Here is a 19412-nt window from a genome sequence, read left to right on the forward strand (position 1 = left end):
AATTAATTAACACCAGGTATAATAGTAATAAAATCCTTAAAAGTATTGGGGTGATAAGTGATTGGTTTGTTTCTAAACTAGCGAAATACATCTCATAATCCTCAATATTGCCTCTAATAGACATTGGAAGCTTATTATCAATCAATTGAGTCTTTGATAGCATTTGTATGGAGATCATGTCATGGTGTATGTCCTTTCCCGAAGCATTTGCCATAAAGCCAAGATGATCTTGTCATGATGTATGTCTTATCAAAGTTAATCGATCTGGTTCAATGGGGTAAGTTCAAGAGATATTTGGTATGTCTCCGGTAAACATGCTATATACAATACATCGTTGGTGTTCATTTACTGCAGCAATTATCATCAAAAGCACAAAGAGTGCTTCAAACCATTTTATAGGGTAGTATAGTATCAAACTACATTTTATGTACCTAGCAAACAAGATGTACATTTTGAACCAAACGAGAAATGGATACTGCATTATTATTTCATTTAGAATATTAGAAAATCGCATAAAGGATACACTTTATTTTCATTACTACTAGAATAACAAGCACCGAAATGTTAGTTTATCTAATTTCTGCTGCATGACATATTCAAGGGAATGGGTGGGTCTGAGAAAGCACCGGTAGATATGAGATCAAAGACGACCTTATTAGGAGCCTCTGTAAAATGTGTCCCATCCAATATCACTCTAGTAGATGGTCTTTCACATCCCACAAAAATTTCTTCACCATCAATGTTTTTTGTTTGCCCACCACATCCTACTCCTGGGGTATAATTGTATTTCCCTCCATAGCCACAACAATTAATTAGTGGAAGCTCAAATCCTACAATATTAATGAAGCTTTCAATTAGTAACATTCATTTTAGGTAAGTTTGAAAAAATATGAATTGGAATAATTTTGATTTGTCTCACCGTATTTCTCAAGATTGCGAAAAAGATCTAACTTAGAAGAGTAGATATCTACATATGTAATTGCAGCGAGAGGAAGCTTTATGTGGAGTTGAGCTAATGCTTCCTTCAATTTCTGGTTGAAATATTCTACTACTTCATTATATTGTGTTGCACAACCGTAACGATCTCTTTCAGCTTTAGGAAAACTTGTCAATATAGCAGGGAAACATCCAATTGGTCCTGTGTTGTGTATCCAAAATGATCTTGCCCCCAAATCATATATGAGCTTGATCACCATGTTTCATTCATTTTGAACAATAAGTTAATAAATCAACTAACAATAAATTTTAGGCTGAGTATTTAAATAGTTAATTGTGTTAATTACTCCTTAAATAACTAAAATTAAAGTTTGGAAAGTTATAAATATGTTTTTTTAAGTCTTTAAATATTTTGGAGAATAATGTTTTGTTCATCCTTTAAATAAACTTACACCAGGAGAAATACAAAAAGAAAAGAATAAATGAGAAACATGAAGAATAATGTGATATAAAAAGAAGAGAGAGAAGAAGGAGAAAGTGATGAGTACTAGAAATCTATATATATATATATATATATATATATATATATATATATATGTAAAGCACACTTGAACTTTTGCATTGATTACTTTACCTTTGTTACATTTTATAATTAAATACAAAACTAAAAAAAACATCTACTTTATCATTTATTATATTAATTAATATTTGTTAAACTTTTCAATTTCCCATATTTTAAAATAATTTTTAATATTAATTAAATATTAATTATTAATTATAACTTGAGGACGAAATTTTAATAATATTAATAATTTAAATTGACTACCTTTATATTAATAAAAATCTATATATATATATGTAAAGCACACTTGAGTTTTTGCTTATGTATTTAATGCTAAACTCAAGTGTGAACTATTAATGATTAACTTTTGAGTTTCTTATAAAAACATAATTGGCTAAGTATTCGTTAAAAATAGATAGAATCTTAATTATTGATAATAAATTGAGAAAAAAATTTAAAAAGTTTTAAAATAAAACAAAGAAATATATTTATATGCAAACAATATTAAGAATTTAGATTAATTAACCGTAAAAATAAAATTTATTAATAAATCATTAAAAAAATTGTTTTAAAATTTAAAAATGTATGTTTAAAGTATATACTAATAATTATATCATGTGCGGGTGTATTATTTGAAAAAATCGAATATTCCGTTTGATCTTCTTTGATGAATAATTGTTTGTTCACACCTCAAAATTAGGTGGAAAAAGGTGGAGGATAAGACAGATATATAGGAAGAAAAGAAAAAGTAAGAGAGGGAAAATATAAGATGTTATAGATGATAAGAGAAGAGATATAAAAATAAAAATATGTGGAAATGAAGTGTATAAAAAGAGGTGTGAATATACCATTGTTGATTTACTAAATAAAATTTTATGATATTAAAATTATAACTTATTATTTGAGTTAAAATATTTCAACTTCACTTAATGATTTTTAAGAGCATTGTACGAAATAATCAAATTTTCTTTGTAAAATATATATTAAACAATAGATCAAATATATAATTAATCAATAAAATTAAAAACTGAAAAAATTTGTATTGTCAAAATTAAAACTATTCAACTATCTACATTATATAACAACATTCATAAACTTAAAATTTATTGAAGTTTTTCATTTCACAAATATTAAAATCTTTAAAAAAATATAATATTTATTGAAATAATTTAGATAACACAATTTTAAAATTTTAAAAATTCGATTTATAGGTGAAAGAGACTTGAGTATTACATTAAATTCATTAAACCATAAAATTCTCATACCTTTGTATTAAAGTACATTAATGAATAATAATTTTTCTTTGTAAAAAATATATTACAAATAATTAATAACAACATTCATCAACTTAAAATTTACTTTTTTATAAAACAATTGAAAATTTTCTTAATTTTATCTATTTATATATAATGTTAAAAAATATTGTAAGTAAACCCGTGCAACGCACGGGTATAATATCTAGTTTATAGTAAAAATAACTTTGTCATTTATAACTAATTGTAAAAAAATTTAAATTCTTATATGTTAAAATTAAAATTATTATTTTAATTTTAATTATTAATCATAATTTGATGAATTTTAAAAATTAACCAATAAAACTTATTACTACTTTTTATGTATAAATGATAAATTAAATACTAAATTTTTTTTAATGTAAATACTAAAGTTAGATATCATGTTAATAAGTTATATATATATATATATAACATAATATTTGACTTGTGGCAAGATTAATTAATTTTCATTTTCATTTCAATTAATTATCAACCTAAGGTTGAAAAAAAATAAAAGATACAAAAATAGCACAAACTAATATCTTTTAAATAAGATAAACATGTTAGATACTGAAATTAGTTAATGGTTGAATGCTTTTTGTTAATATATATTTTGAAATTTACTTTTAAAATATGAAATTCGATATTCATTTTTATCTGTTCTCCTATGTTACATTGATAAAGTTTTTCTCTATAAGAGTGCAAGAGGCACAAACCAACATAGAGAGAAAAATAAATGAGAGAAAAAATGAGAAAGCAAAAGGAATGAGAAAATGCGGTAGGTGAATGTTAATGGAAATACTAATACCAGCTATAGCTTATATATCAAAAAAAAAAAAAACTAACACCAGCTATAATAGTTAAAAAATCCTTAAAAGTATTGGAGGTGATTAGTGATTGGTTTGTTTCTAAACTAGCGAAATACATCTCATATCCTCAATATTGCCTCTAATAGACATTGGAAGCTTATTATCAATCAATTGAGTCTTTGATAGCATTTGTATGGAGATCATGTCATGGTGTATGTCCTTTCCCGAAGCATTTGCCATAAAGCCAAGATGATCTTGTCATGATGTATGTCCTATCAAAGTTAATCGATCTGGTTCAATGCGGTAAGTTCAAGAGATATTTGGTAGGCTTAATTGCATATTTGATCCCTGAAGTAACATCATTGTGCAAAATTCGTCCCATTTGTTTAAAACGAGCGCTTTTAGTCCTACTTGTTTTTAACGTGAGCAATTTTGATCCTTCCGTTAATCTGCCGTTAGAAAGCTAACAGAACTCGCTGATGTGGACTCCATAATTGACGTGGCAGGTGATATAAGCACCTTACATAAATAATTAATAAAACTTTAAATTTATAATCCAATAACTAATTTAAAACATTAATTTAATTTAAAAATAATGACCTAATAAAAATCTTATCTCCCAAAAGTTCTCCATCTCTGCCAGATGTAAACCCAGGACCTAACCTTCTTCTTCCTCTTCTCCATCCAAACCCTGAGTCACACAAACTCTCATCTCCCTTCCACCCTATGCTTACCCAGAGAAATTTCGCCCCACTGCAAATTCCAAATCTGCATCCCCAATAACAAGGCTCGACTCAGGGTTCGGCGGAAAGAGGGAGAGAAAGATCGTGGAGTCGATAAAGTAAATAGAGGACGAAGATGGCGGAACCGTTGGCAGGCAGAGAGTTGCGCACGACTCTAAGGCTCGGCGAAGGAAGCTTCTGTCACGGTGATTCAGTCCGGGGAGGGGTTGGTGTAGCCGCGATTGGGCTTGGCTGAGGAAGTCGAGGTTCAGAATCAGGCGATGGTGACTGATTTGGGTGGCGCTGGATCTGGGTGAAAATGAGATTTTCGTGACGCAAAGGTTGGAGCGACGGCGGATTTGTCTTCTTCGCATCTTCTTGTACAGGTTTGCCCCAAAATCCAGGCTCTTAGTCTTGGAATTAGATAAATCTTATTCTGAGATTTGAAGTCTTTTCATTCATAACATTGTTGATTGGATTTTAATTCCTGATTGGGTTGGTTTTAGGTTTGTTGATTGGGTTTTAACGATGGACCTGAAGTTGGAGAATTTTGCCCAGTAGCAAGGAAATAAAATAGCAAGGAATGGAGAAGTATTGCGTGCCCATGGTTCTTTGGAGGGATAGAGACACTTGAATATACTTAAGGTGAATTCACTTCATAAAGGATGAATTTGGATATATTGAGCTTTACTCTGTTGGGTCCTGTATACATTGAGTTCAATGTAAATGTGTTGCTCGGTGGTCTTTCCTGTGTATTCACTTGCAAGGTTGATCTTTTTTGTGAGTTTAATTTTCTGGAGATTAAAGTTAGGGTTTCTGGGTTTGGTTGATGAAGATGGAAGGAGGATGAATTTTCTGGGTTTGGTTGATGAAGATGGAAGATATGGTGATTTCACTGATTTGTGTAAATCTGTGGAGAGCTATAATTAAGATGAAAAAGAAAGATTTGGAATTTTTTTTCTTTAAAATTTTTTGTTTTTTAATTATATTTTAGTCTGTAGTTAACCCTTTATTCTATTTTTTTGTGTAATTAACCCTTTTTTATTTAACAATTATCCAAGTGGCGTGCTGATGTGGCCTGCCACATCAATTAATGAGTCCACATCAACGGGTTCTGTTAGCTTTCTAACGGAGATTAACAGAAAGATCAAAATCGCTCACGTTAAAAACAAGTAGGACTAAAATCGCTCGGTTTAAACATATGAGATGAGTTTTGCACAATGGTATTACTTCAGGAACCAAATGTGCAATTAAGCCTATTTGGTATGTCTCCGGTAAACATGCTATATACAATACATCGTGATGTTCATTTACTGCAGCAATTTCATCAAAAGCACAAAGAGCTTCAAACCATTTATAGGAAAGTATAGTACCAAACTACATTTTATGTACCCGACAAACAAGATGTACATTTCTAACCAAAGGAGAAATGGATACTATATTATTGTTTCATATAGAATATTAGAAAATCGCATAAAGCCATAAAGGATACACTTTATTTTCATTACTAGTAGAATAACAAGCACCGAAATGTTATTTTATGTAATTTCTGTTGCATGACATATTCAAGGGAATGGGTGGGTCCGAGAAATTTCCGGTAGATATAAGATCAAAGACGACCTTATTAGCAGCCTCTGTATAATGTGTCCCATCCCATATCACTTTAGTAGATGGTCTTTCACATGAGCCCACAAAAATTTCTTTACCAGCTTCGTTTTTTGTTTTCCCACCACATCCTCCTGGGGAATAATTGTATTTCCCTCCATAGCCACAACAATTGATTAGTGGAAGCTCAAATCCTACAATATTAATGAAGCTTTCAATTCGTAATATTCATCTTAGGTAAGTTTGAAAAAATATGAATTGGAATGATTTTGATTTGTCTCACCGTATTTCTCAGGATTGCGAAAAAGATCTAACTTAGGAGAGTAGATATCTACATATGTAATTGCAGCGAGAGGAAGCTTTCCGCGGAGTTGCGCTAATGCTTCCTTCAAATTTTGGTTGAAATATTCTGCTACTTCATTATATTGTGTTGCACAACCATAACGATCTCTTTCAGCTTTAGGAAATCTTGTCAATATATCAGGGAGACATCCAATTGGTCCTGTGTTGTGTATCCAAAATGATCTAGCCCCCAAATCATATAGGAGCTTGATCACCATGTTTCATTCATTTAGAACGATAAGTTAATAAATCAACTAACAATAAATTTTAGGCTGAGTATTTAAATAGTTAATTGTGTTAATTACTCCTTAAATAACTAAAATTAAAGATTCGAAAATTAGAAATATGTTTTTTTTATACATTGGAAAATAGAAATATGTTTTTTTAAGTCTTTAAATATTTTGGAGAATAATGTTTTGTTCATCTTTAAATAAACTTACACCAGGAGAAACACAACAAGAAAAGAATAAATGAGAAACATGAAGAATAATGTGATATAAAAAGAAGGAGACAATGATGAGTACTTGAAATGACATGTAAGAAAAAAGTAAAGTGTGGATGAGTCAATACTCCATTTTAAAAGGACTAATTTGCTTTTGATTCATAAATATATTAAAAGAGTGTTGAACTACCTTGACATTCTCTACCAAAGTCTTGATTATATCCGGTACAGAATGATGGACATCTTGCATAGTTATGTTGTCGTCATAAAAACCAACAGTAATATCATTTTGGCCAATATCAACTGTGTATAAAGCTCTAGAAAAATATTCTTCTTTGGGCATCAATGTTGCAAACAAGCCACCTAAGGACGGAAATTAAAATAAAATTAAAACATGCAAATTCTTGTTATTAATGAAGCTTAAAATTGCCGGCTTTAAAAGAGATCAATGAATATAAATTCTTAAGTACTAACCTTGTTCTCTTATGAATTGTGATCTGGATTTGAACTGTTGGAATTGAACGTACTGAAGTTCAAGGAAGAAAGGACTAGATCTACCATTAGGCATAACACTTGTCGGGAGTCTAATTGTTGATGCTAATGTTGCAAAGCTCGCACCGTAAGAGTAGTTGGCACCCAAAGAGTTAAGATACGCACTGAGATATGGAAGACTAAAATTTTGTGCTGTAATTATGAATCAAAGTTAGATTTAGTAAATTGCAAGTTTTAACAAAGAAGAAGCTAGAGGATTAGAAATCAAAAGAAAACGAGCATTTCATGGACTTACAAAATTTCACAACATCCTTCTAACATATCATTTAACGACGATATTAAACAACGACTAAAATTAGTGGCTGTTAACAACCGCCTCTAAATGATATGTCAGAACAATGTGTCTGCTTGTCATTAGTCTAATTTTGTTTTTAATATACTAAAAAATTCATTCATTGCTAGCACAAAGGGTGTTATAACCCGAGAACAATATATCAGATAAAGAGGGAAAGTGATACAAAATAGAAATAGAACAAAAGAATACTTTCAAATAGGCAGAAAGCAAGCATAAGAGAAAAGAAAAAAGCATACAAAAATATCTTTTCCAAAGCCTATTCATCCGTCCTTTAAAGGATTCATTGCTCCTTTCATTACTCATCAGATTGAAATCCATCCTAAGCACCTTCCAAAGCACTACCTTCCATCAAGTACTAAGCTAGCCAGCTAACAAAACACAACATAATCAGATTTGTACAATGCAAGCACAAGGGTTTGACAACCATTCATACATTGAGCTTTTAAACCTCCTTGCCTTTGACGAAATCCAACTCCAAGCCCTCCATTGGGATAGTTCCAGCAAGTTTACAACCTCCAATGTTCCTTCTCTAAACACTATATTATTGCGCAGTACCCAAATAGACCAAGCAACAATACACCAAATTGCCCACAACCTTTTCTTCTGATTTTTTAAATCATAAAGGAAATAGCTAGAAAAGCAATGTACAAATGCATGCATGTTACCTATGAAATCAAGGATGACTCGGCCATCAGAGAATCTTCCAGCAGGTCTTCCAAAATATGTATCTCCATGTGGTGGTCCTGGCTGTAGAAAAGCCGCAGCCAGGCCTCCGGTATCCGAGTTTGAGTCACCGAAGTTAAAAATGGCAGGAAAATCGCAAGCTTTGGTAGGATTGGAAAATACTACAGCAGGGGGGTTCATAAATGTTGTAAAAAGAAGCACACAAAAAAAGATCTGACTACTTAGAAACTCCATTAGCATTAGGGACATGCAATGAATGAATATGATGTTCTGCTAATTAATCACAAAGGATTGGAATTGTTCCTTTATATATAAAGGCATGACACACATAAGCTGGCTTATTTGGACATTAAATTAGACCATGGGAGGTTATGACAGCGTGGGAAGAAGAGAAACAACAAAGATTGGATTGGGCGGTTTTTATTCTGTTTTCTGTTTTAGATTTATTTAGAGGGGGGTCTATTATTTTACTCACTTTAGAAAGTTATGTTCTGGCGCTTATAAAAAAAAAAGGTTCTCAAGCTGGCTATTTGGTATGGCTCCTATAAACATGCCATACAAAATTCGTCGTTGATGTTCATTTACTGCATTAATTATCATCAAAAGCACACAGAATCTTTCAAACCATTTCACAGAAAAATATAGTACCAAACCACATTTTGTGTACCCAGCAAACAAGATGTACATTATTAACCAAACGAGAAATGGATACTATTATTGTTTAATTTAGAATATTAAGAAATCGCATAGAGTATACACTTTATTTTCATTACTACTAGCTAGAATGACAAGCACCGAAGTTCATATGAAATTTCCGCTACATGACATATTTAAGGGAATTGGCGGGTCTGAGAAAGTTCCGGTAGATATGAGATAAAAAAAATGACCTTATTAGCAGCCTATGTATGATGTGTCCCATCCCATGTCACTCTAGTAGATGGTACGTCTTTCACATGAGACCACAAAAATTTATTCACCATCTACGTTTATTGTTTGCCCATATGCTACTTCTTGGGTATAATTGAATTTCCCTCCATAGCCACAACAATTGATTAGTGGAAGCTCAAATCCTATAATATTAATGAAGCTTTCAATTAGTAACATTCATTTTAGGTAATTTGAGAATATGAATTGAAATAATTTTGATTTGTCTCATCGTATTTGTCAGGATTGTGAAAAAGATCTAATTTCTCAATATTTTAGGTAGTGAATTTAAGAAAAAACTTGTAGTGTTTTTTGAAACCGTATTTTAAAACTTATACTTATTTTTATCTCCTTTTATGATTTCTATTTTAATTATTTTTTTACCTTTATAGCTAACAATGGCTACTTTTTGCCCCCTAGGATAGTTCAAGTGGTACTAGGGACATATGAGTTAGGTAGGGGGGTCCAGAGATCAATTCCTGTTGGTGCAATTTATTTTTCCGATGTACAAAAAAAAAACAATGACTACTTTTTCTGTTTTTCATTTTAAAAAATTTCCTAATTAAATTTCATGAACACTGTTAATTTTTACTGGTACATCAGAAAGATAAATTATGTCCTCCAGGGATTGATTTTCGGATCTTTCTCTCCCCAATAATCATGTACCCCTATCGCATACCTCTTGAGCTAATATGAAAAATAGAAGCATATTTTATTAACTTAATATTGATAAAAAAAACTTATAATCTAAATTCATTTCATTGTATTATATTTTTCATATAATAAAATATTTAAAAATAAGAATGAAATTAAATTTTTTTTTTGAAAATGAAATGTAAATTATTAAAAAGGGATTGATTTTCGGATCTTTCTCTCCCCAATAATCATGTACCCCTATCGCATACCTCTTGAGCTAATATGAAAAATAGAAGCATAGTTGATTAACTTAATATTGATAAAAAAAACTTATAATCTTAATTCATTTCATTGTATTATATTTTTCATATAATAAAATATTTAAAAATAAGAATGAAATTAATTTTTTTTTTGAAAATGAAATGTAAATTATTAAAAAAGAAGCTTGAGCCAATAGCAACTCAAGGCAAAATCAGGTACAAACTGATCATAACTCGAAATGCCCAAAGAACACCCTGATCTGAACAAAATAAACCCTCCACCATCCCACAGAATGAAATTTAAATATATAATCTGATGCCTAAAAGAGTATCTCAAAAACATTTAAATATAATCTTAGTTTTAGGAATAACCAAAAAGAGTATCTCATGATTAAGGGTAATTTAATTACCAAACAATTAATTAAGATACTTTTACAAGTATGGATATATCAAAGTCGGGATCATACTGATCATCTTAAAGAAGAAGAAAAACCACTCGTATGAAAATGATTATCGTCCACTCATGAATCTTAAATTTTAGGCTTAAATACTCTGGAATTGTACCCCGTACGAAAATAAATTCCTAAATTTTTTTTCCCGATTCTGGGTCCCTGAATTTTTTTTTAATCAAAATAGGTCCCTACGCGTATTTAAAGCTTAGGTGACTCTATTTTTGCATAGTCATTGTTTTCACGTGCTCTTTATTATTATTTTTAATTACACATGGCTTATTAAACCACTTGCATATTGATAAGTCAAAAATACGCTTCCTTTCTCAAAAAAATTCCAACTTTCTCCTTCCATCATCCCTTGTCTCTCTGCTTTCATCTTTCTTTCTCCTGCAACTACTATCGTGCTGCCCACCTTGCCACCGCCCGAAAAATAAGAGCTGGAAAACACTCTCCTCATAGATCCGCGATTCTATCAACGTTGATAGTACCTCACTGTTCTGTTCCCATTCCTTCTAGGTTCTATCTTCCCCTCTTCTTTTTCTTCCAATTTTTCTTTCTGGGTGCCACCATGAGAGCCATATTTCATGTTCTGTCAACATGAGAGGATGAGGCTCAAAGCACAAAAAAGCTTCAACGTTGACATATTTAAAGATTTGTATTTTGTACCAGAGATTTATTTAGAATTTGGGTTTTGCTGATGAAGCCATACAATTTTGGATCTGGGTTTTGCTATTGAATTCATGCGATTTTGGATATGGGTTTTTGGATGGGTGGCTTTGGGTGGAGGATTTGGTCGTTGGGGGTGGCTTTAGTGTGGTTGGAGGGGATGGTTTCACAATGACCGTGGCAAACTCCATCTCCGAGGTGCTGGATTTGACGGTGGTGAAGTTCAGGATGCGATGGCTAATATATACGATGGTGGTCTCTGACTCTGTGTCTCTGTTTGCGTGTTGGAGGGTGAGTGGGTTTCTGGTTTCTGGGGTGGGGGTGGGTGGGTTGCTGTGGTGGCCGACAGTCGGAGGTTGCTGAAGCAAACAAATCTGCAGGAGAATGTGGACCTGAGGAATTGGATTGAAGATGATCTGATTTGATTTCTTAGGGATTAGGGATAATTAGAGTTAGGGATTAAATTTAAAATTAAAATGTTTAATTTCGTTTTATTAATCCATGTGTAATTAAAATAATATTAAAGGTCACGTGGAAACAATGACTATGCAAAAATAGAGTCATCTAAGCTTTAAACACGCATAGGGACCTATTTTGATTAAAAAAAATCAGGCACCCCGGAATCAAAAAAAAATTTAGTGACTTTTTTTTTTCGTACGGGGTACAATTCCAGAGACCTTCAGAGTATTTAAACCTAATTTTATCACATATTTATTGTATTTGACATAACTAGACTCGCATTGTAACACCCCACTTTTCGTTATTAGGTTATTTATTATTTTATCTTAATTATTATTATGCTATATGGTAATTTGATGAATTATGTGATTATAATTTAAATCTCATGTGATATAGAATAAGATTTAGATAAATAAGTTTGTTAGGTTTTTGTGTGAGTAATTGAGAGTGGGGCCATTAGTATGACTATTAAGGGATATGAGTGAATTAGAAAGAGAGAAATCAGAATTTGAGAATTGGAGAAGTTAGCAGAGGAGAAGAAAAGAAGCGTGAAAGAGAGAAGGGGAGAAAAGAGAAGAAAAAACCTAGAATTTGATCTTCAAGAGGTAAGGGTTTGAATTTATCTTGTATAATTGTAGAATAACAGAGGTTGAGTTTAACATGAAGGAACCCTCATCTTTTTTTGAAAATTCAGAACTGAGAGACTGTGTTGAGTGTTAACATGTGGTGAGAAAATTGATTTTGAGCGAAATTGAGGTTCCGGGGAAAATTGGGTTCTGTTATGTTTTGCCCGCAGATACCCTAACAGTCTGTGTTGTAGAGAGCATAACTCTCTCTACAGAATTCTAAATTGAGTGAAACCAATTTTGTATGAAAGCTAACTCATAGGGCTATGTTGGGTAATATTTTCATAATTTTTCGATTGCTGGTCAATACCAGAATCATTTGCAAGTTTATTCTGTTTCTGCCCGCAGACACCTAGCAGCCTGTGTTATAGAGAGCATAACTCTCTCTACAGAATTCCGAATTGAGTGAAACCAATTTTGTATGAAAGCTAACTCATAGGGTTATATTGGGTAATATTATCATAATTTTTAGATTGCTGGTTCAATACCAGAATTATCTGCAAGTTCACTCTGTTTCTGCTCGCAGAAACCCTAACAGCCTGTGCTGTAGAGACCATAACTCTCTCTACAGAATTCCAAATTGGGTGAAACTAATTTTATATGAAAGCTAACGTATAAGGCTATGTTTGGTAAAATTTTCATAATTTTTGGACTGCTCATTTAGTACCAGGATTATATGCAAGTTTGCTATGTTTCTGCTTATTTCTGAGATTGATTCTGAAACTGATTCTAGTAATTGATATGAGACATTTGATGATTTTGTGTTGCTATTTTGTCAGTGGAATAGTGAATGATTTGATAATTGTATTGAAGTGTTATTTTGTGCAATTTTGGTGTGATTTCCGTTATGGAATTTGGTGAGAAAATATGTTATATATTTGGGGCTGGAGTGGTCTCAAAATTGCATGTTTTAATTTATGAGTTTTTGCACGAAATACACTTCATTTAGTCAAGAGGCAACGTGTCGGTTTTCATCGGAAAACTGAGGTTTGTCCCAGAACTGGCGTGGTTCTGGAAGTCTGGAGTGGACTTCATTGGTGGTTAACTGTCTGGAGTGGACGCGGTGATACCGCTAAGGTTAACAATTGGTACCACATGCATACATTAGAGTCTCACACACTAAGTTTCACGTTTTCAGTGGTTTTATGTGTTTGGTGATTTGTTGGTGAATTGTTTTGCTGTTGTGGTAAAGTCGAATTATTATTCTTCTTTAAGCTTATAATTTTTCGAAACATTAATAAGAATTGTGAAACTGTCTTGAGAGAAAATATTATAATCACTCAGATTTTAAAGTAAAGGTGAAGAGTTTATAAAGCAGGATTTGAATTGTTTACTTGCTCTTTGTTATGTTATATTTTATACAATGTAAGTTCTTACCCTTCTGTTGGAATGATGTTCTATGCGACATCGCTCAGGTACAGGAGGTAGAGATGTGGCTCATGAGGAGTAGCTTCGGAGAGTCTTAGCTTATGTTATTATTATTATTATTATTATAAAATAAGTGTCTTGCTCTGTAATGTAACACTGGTTAGATATTTTACGTTACTTTTACATTTATGTTGAGAGGATTTTATAATCTCTTCTTATGGAAGTTGTTGAATAATTTTCTAAATGATGGCGATGTCGTACTGTTGACGGCCGAAGTGCTTATGAAATTCAGTTCTGAGTATGATGAATTTTATTGGAATATCATGGAAGATAAACCTATTTAAATAAGTGATTTTATGCATCTTAGGATTATCTGACTGGTTTAGAAATTTCATTGGCAGGAATAATTCATTCTTTGAAAAGCATATGAACTTATAAATTTTCAAACACAATCAGTGTTAATTTTAATGAGTTTTCGTGAAGAAGTGTAATACTCCCTTAATATGTTTTTAAACTCTGATAAACGTTTTTAAATAAAACAATGGGAAAAAGGGGGTGTTACACGCATCATACGAACATGGTTTGATCAAAGATGTTCAAGAGTCATTGGGAGTGCTTCAAGAGTCACAACAAGATCAAGGATTAAAGACTCTGACCCAAAGACATTTCAGAGTCTAAGTATAAGTCCAAAGATCTATTGACAAAACCCTCTTGTGGGATGGTGCTAAGAGGCAGTGGCGAGGTATATCACGAGAAAGGAATGATCTATTGAATTTTGTTTTGTGCAGGGAATCAATTACATTATTTGGTTCAAAATCTTTAATTTATGTGATGGTTCATTGTAGGGGTCCTAGTATAGGCTTTTTTTTTTTGGTCAATCTGCAAGCAGGACCCTAGAATAATGTGATTTTAGTGCATAAATTTCTCAATAACCCATGTGAGGCACTTATGCACAAAAACGACACCATTTCGGAGTGTATTTGCGTTAAGAGTTTAATTTCTATGCACCGACGGTGTAAAGTTTTTTTACACCGTCAACCATTCAGATTTCAAGGATGTGAGAAAATCTCTCATTTTATTTAATTTCATTAATTGACGTGACACATTCTTAAAATCTGATTGGTTGACGGTGTAAAAAAACTTTACACCATCGGTGCATCAAAATTTTTCTCTCGTGTTAATACATGTTAACTCGAATATCTAAATTATTACAAGCATATTTTTACATGATCAATCTGTTTCCTTACATATAAAAATATATATTAAAATCTATCACAATCAAAAGATCCTGTTGATCACATAAGAAAACCATTGTGATAGGGTTGAATTACTAAGTAAGCCCACAAAATTAAGGCAGATAATTCATCAGAACAATGTTTTTTAGTACATAAGTTTCAAAAAAAAAAAGTGAAGAACTTATGAACAAAAAAGACATCATTCTAAGAAATAATCTTCATTAATGGTGCTTACTAGAATAATTTAAACCTATTACTAGAGTAAATTCAACAGTTTTTTTTGAAACTCGAACCTGATTTTTTTTAACCAACAAAAATATATCAAAATTTAACACATCAATAACCAGGATTTTTTTTTATTTAGATGGATCTCCCACTTCTAGTTCTAAATCAGTAGCTTTTAATCATTCTTTTTGGGGTTAATCCTCTAATTGGTCCCTGTGGTTGTGTGGCCGTCTGAAATTAGTCCCTCCCGTAAAATCTAAGTCCTCGTGTTTGGAAAGTGTGTGGAAATTAGTCCCTCCGGCGAGGACCTGCTACACACACTTTTTCAAACACGAGGACTTAGATTTTGCGGGAGGGACTAATTTCAGACGGCCACACAACCACAGGGACCAATTAGAGGATTAACCCTTCTTTTTGTGTAAGTTTGTTTAAATGTTTAAAATGGGGGGTTTTGATATGATTAAATAAGCATAATAATTTAAACTCATCCAAATTGCATCACCATAAGAATCAGAGAATCAAATAGCTCAAACAGTAAAAACAAATAGCAAAAATTTCATAAACAATCAGTAAATGTTTAGGAATTATAGAGATCCAGAATTATATAAACAAGGAGTGAATGAAGAGAGGAAAGTGAACTAGTGCTTCCTTCGTGTATGGGGTGTTATTTATAATTTTATATGCGGCAGATTCTAGCTAGGCCATTGCACATTGCTAGGTGCTTTTCTTTTATAAGTTGTTATTGGATTACTTTTTATGGCCTTCTTCATTCTAGGGTTGCTTCCCTTAACTTTAGTATAAATGAAAATTATTGACCAAAAGAAAAAGTATAAATAAATTGAATCTTTTTCCATATTCATCATGATATAATCAGAAAATTGAGATGCTGCTCCCACTTTGCTATGTTTTCTTAATTTCTTTTTTATTTGTTCTCCTACGTTACATTGATGATAAAGTTTTTCGATCTCTACAAGAGTGCAAGAGGCACAAACCAACAAAGAGAGAAAAATAAAGGAGAGAAAAAATGAGAAAGCAAAGGAATGAGAAAATGCGGTAGGTGAATGCATGTCAATGGAAATACTAACACCAGCTATAGCTTATATATAAAAAAAAAATTAATTAACACCAGGTATAATAGTAATAAAATCCTTAAAAGTATTGGGGTGATAAGTGATTGGTTTGTTTCTAAACTAGCGAAATACATCTCATAATCCTCAATATTGCCTCTAATAGACATTGGAAGCTTATTATCAATCAATTGAGTCTTTGATAGCATTTGTATGGAGATCATGTCATGGTGTATGTCCTTTCCCGAAGCATTTGCCATAAAGCCAAGATGATCTTGTCATGATGTATGTCTTATCAAAGTTAATCGATCTGGTTCAATGGGGTAAGTTCAAGAGATATTTGGTATGTCTCCGGTAAACATGCTATATACAATACATCGTTGGTGTTCATTTACTGCAGCAATTATCATCAAAAGCACAAAGAGTGCTTCAAACCATTTTATAGGGTAGTATAGTATCAAACTACATTTTATGTACCTAGCAAACAAGATGTACATTTTGAACCAAACGAGAAATGGATACTGCATTATTATTTCATTTAGAATATTAGAAAATCGCATAAAGGATACACTTTATTTTCATTACTACTAGAATAACAAGCACCGAAATGTTAGTTTATCTAATTTCTGCTGCATGACATATTCAAGGGAATGGGTGGGTCTGAGAAAGCACCGGTAGATATGAGATCAAAGACGACCTTATTAGGAGCCTCTGTAAAATGTGTCCCATCCAATATCACTCTAGTAGATGGTCTTTCACATCCCACAAAAATTTCTTCACCATCAATGTTTTTTGTTTGCCCACCACATCCTACTCCTGGGGTATAATTGTATTTCCCTCCATAGCCACAACAATTAATTAGTGGAAGCTCAAATCCTACAATATTAATGAAGCTTTCAATTAGTAACATTCATTTTAGGTAAGTTTGAAAAAATATGAATTGGAATAATTTTGATTTGTCTCACCGTATTTCTCAAGATTGCGAAAAAGATCTAACTTAGAAGAGTAGATATCTACATATGTAATTGCAGCGAGAGGAAGCTTTATGTGGAGTTGAGCTAATGCTTCCTTCAATTTCTGGTTGAAATATTCTACTACTTCATTATATTGTGTTGCACAACCGTAACGATCTCTTTCAGCTTTAGGAAAACTTGTCAATATAGCAGGGAAACATCCAATTGGTCCTGTGTTGTGTATCCAAAATGATCTTGCCCCCAAATCATATATGAGCTTGATCACCATGTTTCATTCATTTTGAACAATAAGTTAATAAATCAACTAACAATAAATTTTAGGCTGAGTATTTAAATAGTTAATTGTGTTAATTACTCCTTAAATAACTAAAATTAAAGTTTGGAAAGTTATAAATATGTTTTTTTAAGTCTTTAAATATTTTGGAGAATAATGTTTTGTTCATCCTTTAAATAAACTTACACCAGGAGAAATACAAAAAGAAAAGAATAAATGAGAAACATGAAGAATAATGTGATATAAAAAGAAGAGAGAGAAGAAGGAGAAAGTGATGAGTACTAGAAATCTATATATATATATATATATATATATATATATATATATATATATATATATATGTAAAGCACACTTGAACTTTTGCATTGATTACTTTACCTTTGTTACATTTTATAATTAAATACAAAACTAAAAAAAACATCTACTTTATCATTTATTATATTAATTAATATTTGTTAAACTTTTCAATTTCCCATATTTTAAAATAATTTTTAATATTAATTAAATATTAATTATTAATTATAACTTGAGGACGAAATTTTAATAATATTAATAATTTAAATTGACTACCTTTATATTAATAAAAATCTATATATATATATGTAAAGCACACTTGAGTTTTTGCTTATGTATTTAATGCTAAACTCAAGTGTGAACTATTAATGATTAACTTTTGAGTTTCTTATAAAAACATAATTGGCTAAGTATTCGTTAAAAATAGATAGAATCTTAATTATTGATAATAAATTGAGAAAAAAATTTAAAAAGTTTTAAAATAAAACAAAGAAATATATTTATATGCAAACAATATTAAGAATTTAGATTAATTAACCGTAAAAATAAAATTTATTAATAAATCATTAAAAAAATTGTTTTAAAATTTAAAAATGTATGTTTAAAGTATATACTAATAATTATATCATGTGCGGGTGTATTATTTGAAAAAATCGAATATTCCGTTTGATCTTCTTTGATGAATAATTGTTTGTTCACACCTCAAAATTAGGTGGAAAAAGGTGGAGGATAAGACAGATATATAGGAAGAAAAGAAAAAGTAAGAGAGGGAAAATATAAGATGTTATAGATGATAAGAGAAGAGATATAAAAATAAAAATATGTGGAAATGAAGTGTATAAAAAGAGGTGTGAATATACCATTGTTGATTTACTAAATAAAATTTTATGATATTAAAATTATAACTTATTATTTGAGTTAAAATATTTCAACTTCACTTAATGATTTTTAAGAGCATTGTACGAAATAATCAAATTTTCTTTGTAAAATATATATTAAACAATAGATCAAATATATAATTAATCAATAAAATTAAAAACTGAAAAAATTTGTATTGTCAAAATTAAAACTATTCAACTATCTACATTATATAACAACATTCATAAACTTAAAATTTATTGAAGTTTTTCATTTCACAAATATTAAAATCTTTAAAAAAATATAATATTTATTGAAATAATTTAGATAACACAATTTTAAAATTTTAAAAATTCGATTTATAGGTGAAAGAGACTTGAGTATTACATTAAATTCATTAAACCATAAAATTCTCATACCTTTGTATTAAAGTACATTAATGAATAATAATTTTTCTTTGTAAAAAATATATTACAAATAATTAATAACAACATTCATCAACTTAAAATTTACTTTTTTATAAAACAATTGAAAATTTTCTTAATTTTATCTATTTATATATAATGTTAAAAAATATTGTAAGTAAACCCGTGCAACGCACGGGTATAATATCTAGTTTATAGTAAAAATAACTTTGTCATTTATAACTAATTGTAAAAAAATTTAAATTCTTATATGTTAAAATTAAAATTATTATTTTAATTTTAATTATTAATCATAAGTTGATGAATTTTAAAAATTAACCAATAAAACTTATTACTACTTTTTATGTATAAATGATAAATTAAATACTAAATTTTTTTTAATGTAAATACTAAAGTTAGATATCATGTTAATAAGTTATATATATATATATATATAACATAATATT

General features: G+C 30.6%; 3 protein-coding genes across 3 annotated transcripts; all 3 read right to left on the reverse strand.

Moving 5' to 3' along the window:
- Positions 1 to 573: 573 nt before the first annotated feature.
- On the reverse strand, positions 574 to 1196 carry LOC130719882 (GDSL esterase/lipase ENOD8-like). Its single transcript, XM_057570479.1, has 2 exons — positions 920 to 1196; positions 574 to 830 (listed from the first exon to the last, which is right to left on the reverse strand). Exons 1-2 carry the CDS (start codon positions 1194 to 1196, stop codon positions 574 to 576), a joined length of 534 nt encoding a protein of 177 aa, XP_057426462.1.
- A 4456-nt stretch (positions 1197 to 5652) lies between these two features.
- On the reverse strand, positions 5653 to 8640 carry LOC130718273 (GDSL esterase/lipase ENOD8-like). The gene is made up of 5 exons (XM_057568807.1): positions 8205 to 8640; positions 7167 to 7376; positions 6883 to 7055; positions 6192 to 6456; positions 5653 to 6102 (listed from the first exon to the last, which is right to left on the reverse strand). Exons 1-5 carry the CDS (start codon positions 8470 to 8472, stop codon positions 5837 to 5839), a joined length of 1182 nt encoding a protein of 393 aa, XP_057424790.1. The 5' UTR covers positions 8473 to 8640; the 3' UTR covers positions 5653 to 5836.
- Positions 8641 to 16760: 8120 nt separating this feature from the next.
- Positions 16761 to 17383, reverse strand: LOC130719883 (GDSL esterase/lipase ENOD8-like). Its single transcript, XM_057570480.1, has 2 exons — positions 17107 to 17383; positions 16761 to 17017 (listed from the first exon to the last, which is right to left on the reverse strand). The coding sequence occupies exons 1-2, from the start codon at positions 17381 to 17383 to the stop codon at positions 16761 to 16763; spliced, it is 534 nt and encodes a 177-aa protein (XP_057426463.1).
- Positions 17384 to 19412: the final 2029 nt, after the last annotated feature.

Source organism: Lotus japonicus, chromosome 5 (assembly GCF_012489685.1).
Source record: "Lotus japonicus ecotype B-129 chromosome 5, LjGifu_v1.2".
Classification (NCBI taxonomy): Eukaryota; Viridiplantae; Streptophyta; class Magnoliopsida; order Fabales; family Fabaceae; genus Lotus; species Lotus japonicus.

Coding starts and splice junctions, on each gene's coding strand:
- LOC130718273 (XM_057568807.1), bottom strand. CDS start 8,472: ATGTCCCTAATGCTAATGGAGTTTCTAAGTAGTCAGATCTTTTTTTGT. Junction 7,377..8,204: donor AGTCATCCTTGATTTCATAG/GTAACATGCATG, acceptor TCATAATTACAG/CACAAAATTTTAGTCTTCCA. Junction 6,457..6,882: donor CTTTGGTAGAGAATGTCAAG/GTAGTTCAACAC, acceptor ATGGTGATCAAG/CTCCTATATGATTTGGGGGC.
- LOC130719882 (XM_057570479.1), bottom strand. CDS start 1,196: ATGGTGATCAAGCTCATATATGATTTGGGGGCAAGATCATTTTGGATA. Junction 831..919: donor TCGCAATCTTGAGAAATACG/GTGAGACAAATC, acceptor TTAATATTGTAG/GATTTGAGCTTCCACTAATT.
- LOC130719883 (XM_057570480.1), bottom strand. CDS start 17,383: ATGGTGATCAAGCTCATATATGATTTGGGGGCAAGATCATTTTGGATA. Junction 17,018..17,106: donor TCGCAATCTTGAGAAATACG/GTGAGACAAATC, acceptor TTAATATTGTAG/GATTTGAGCTTCCACTAATT.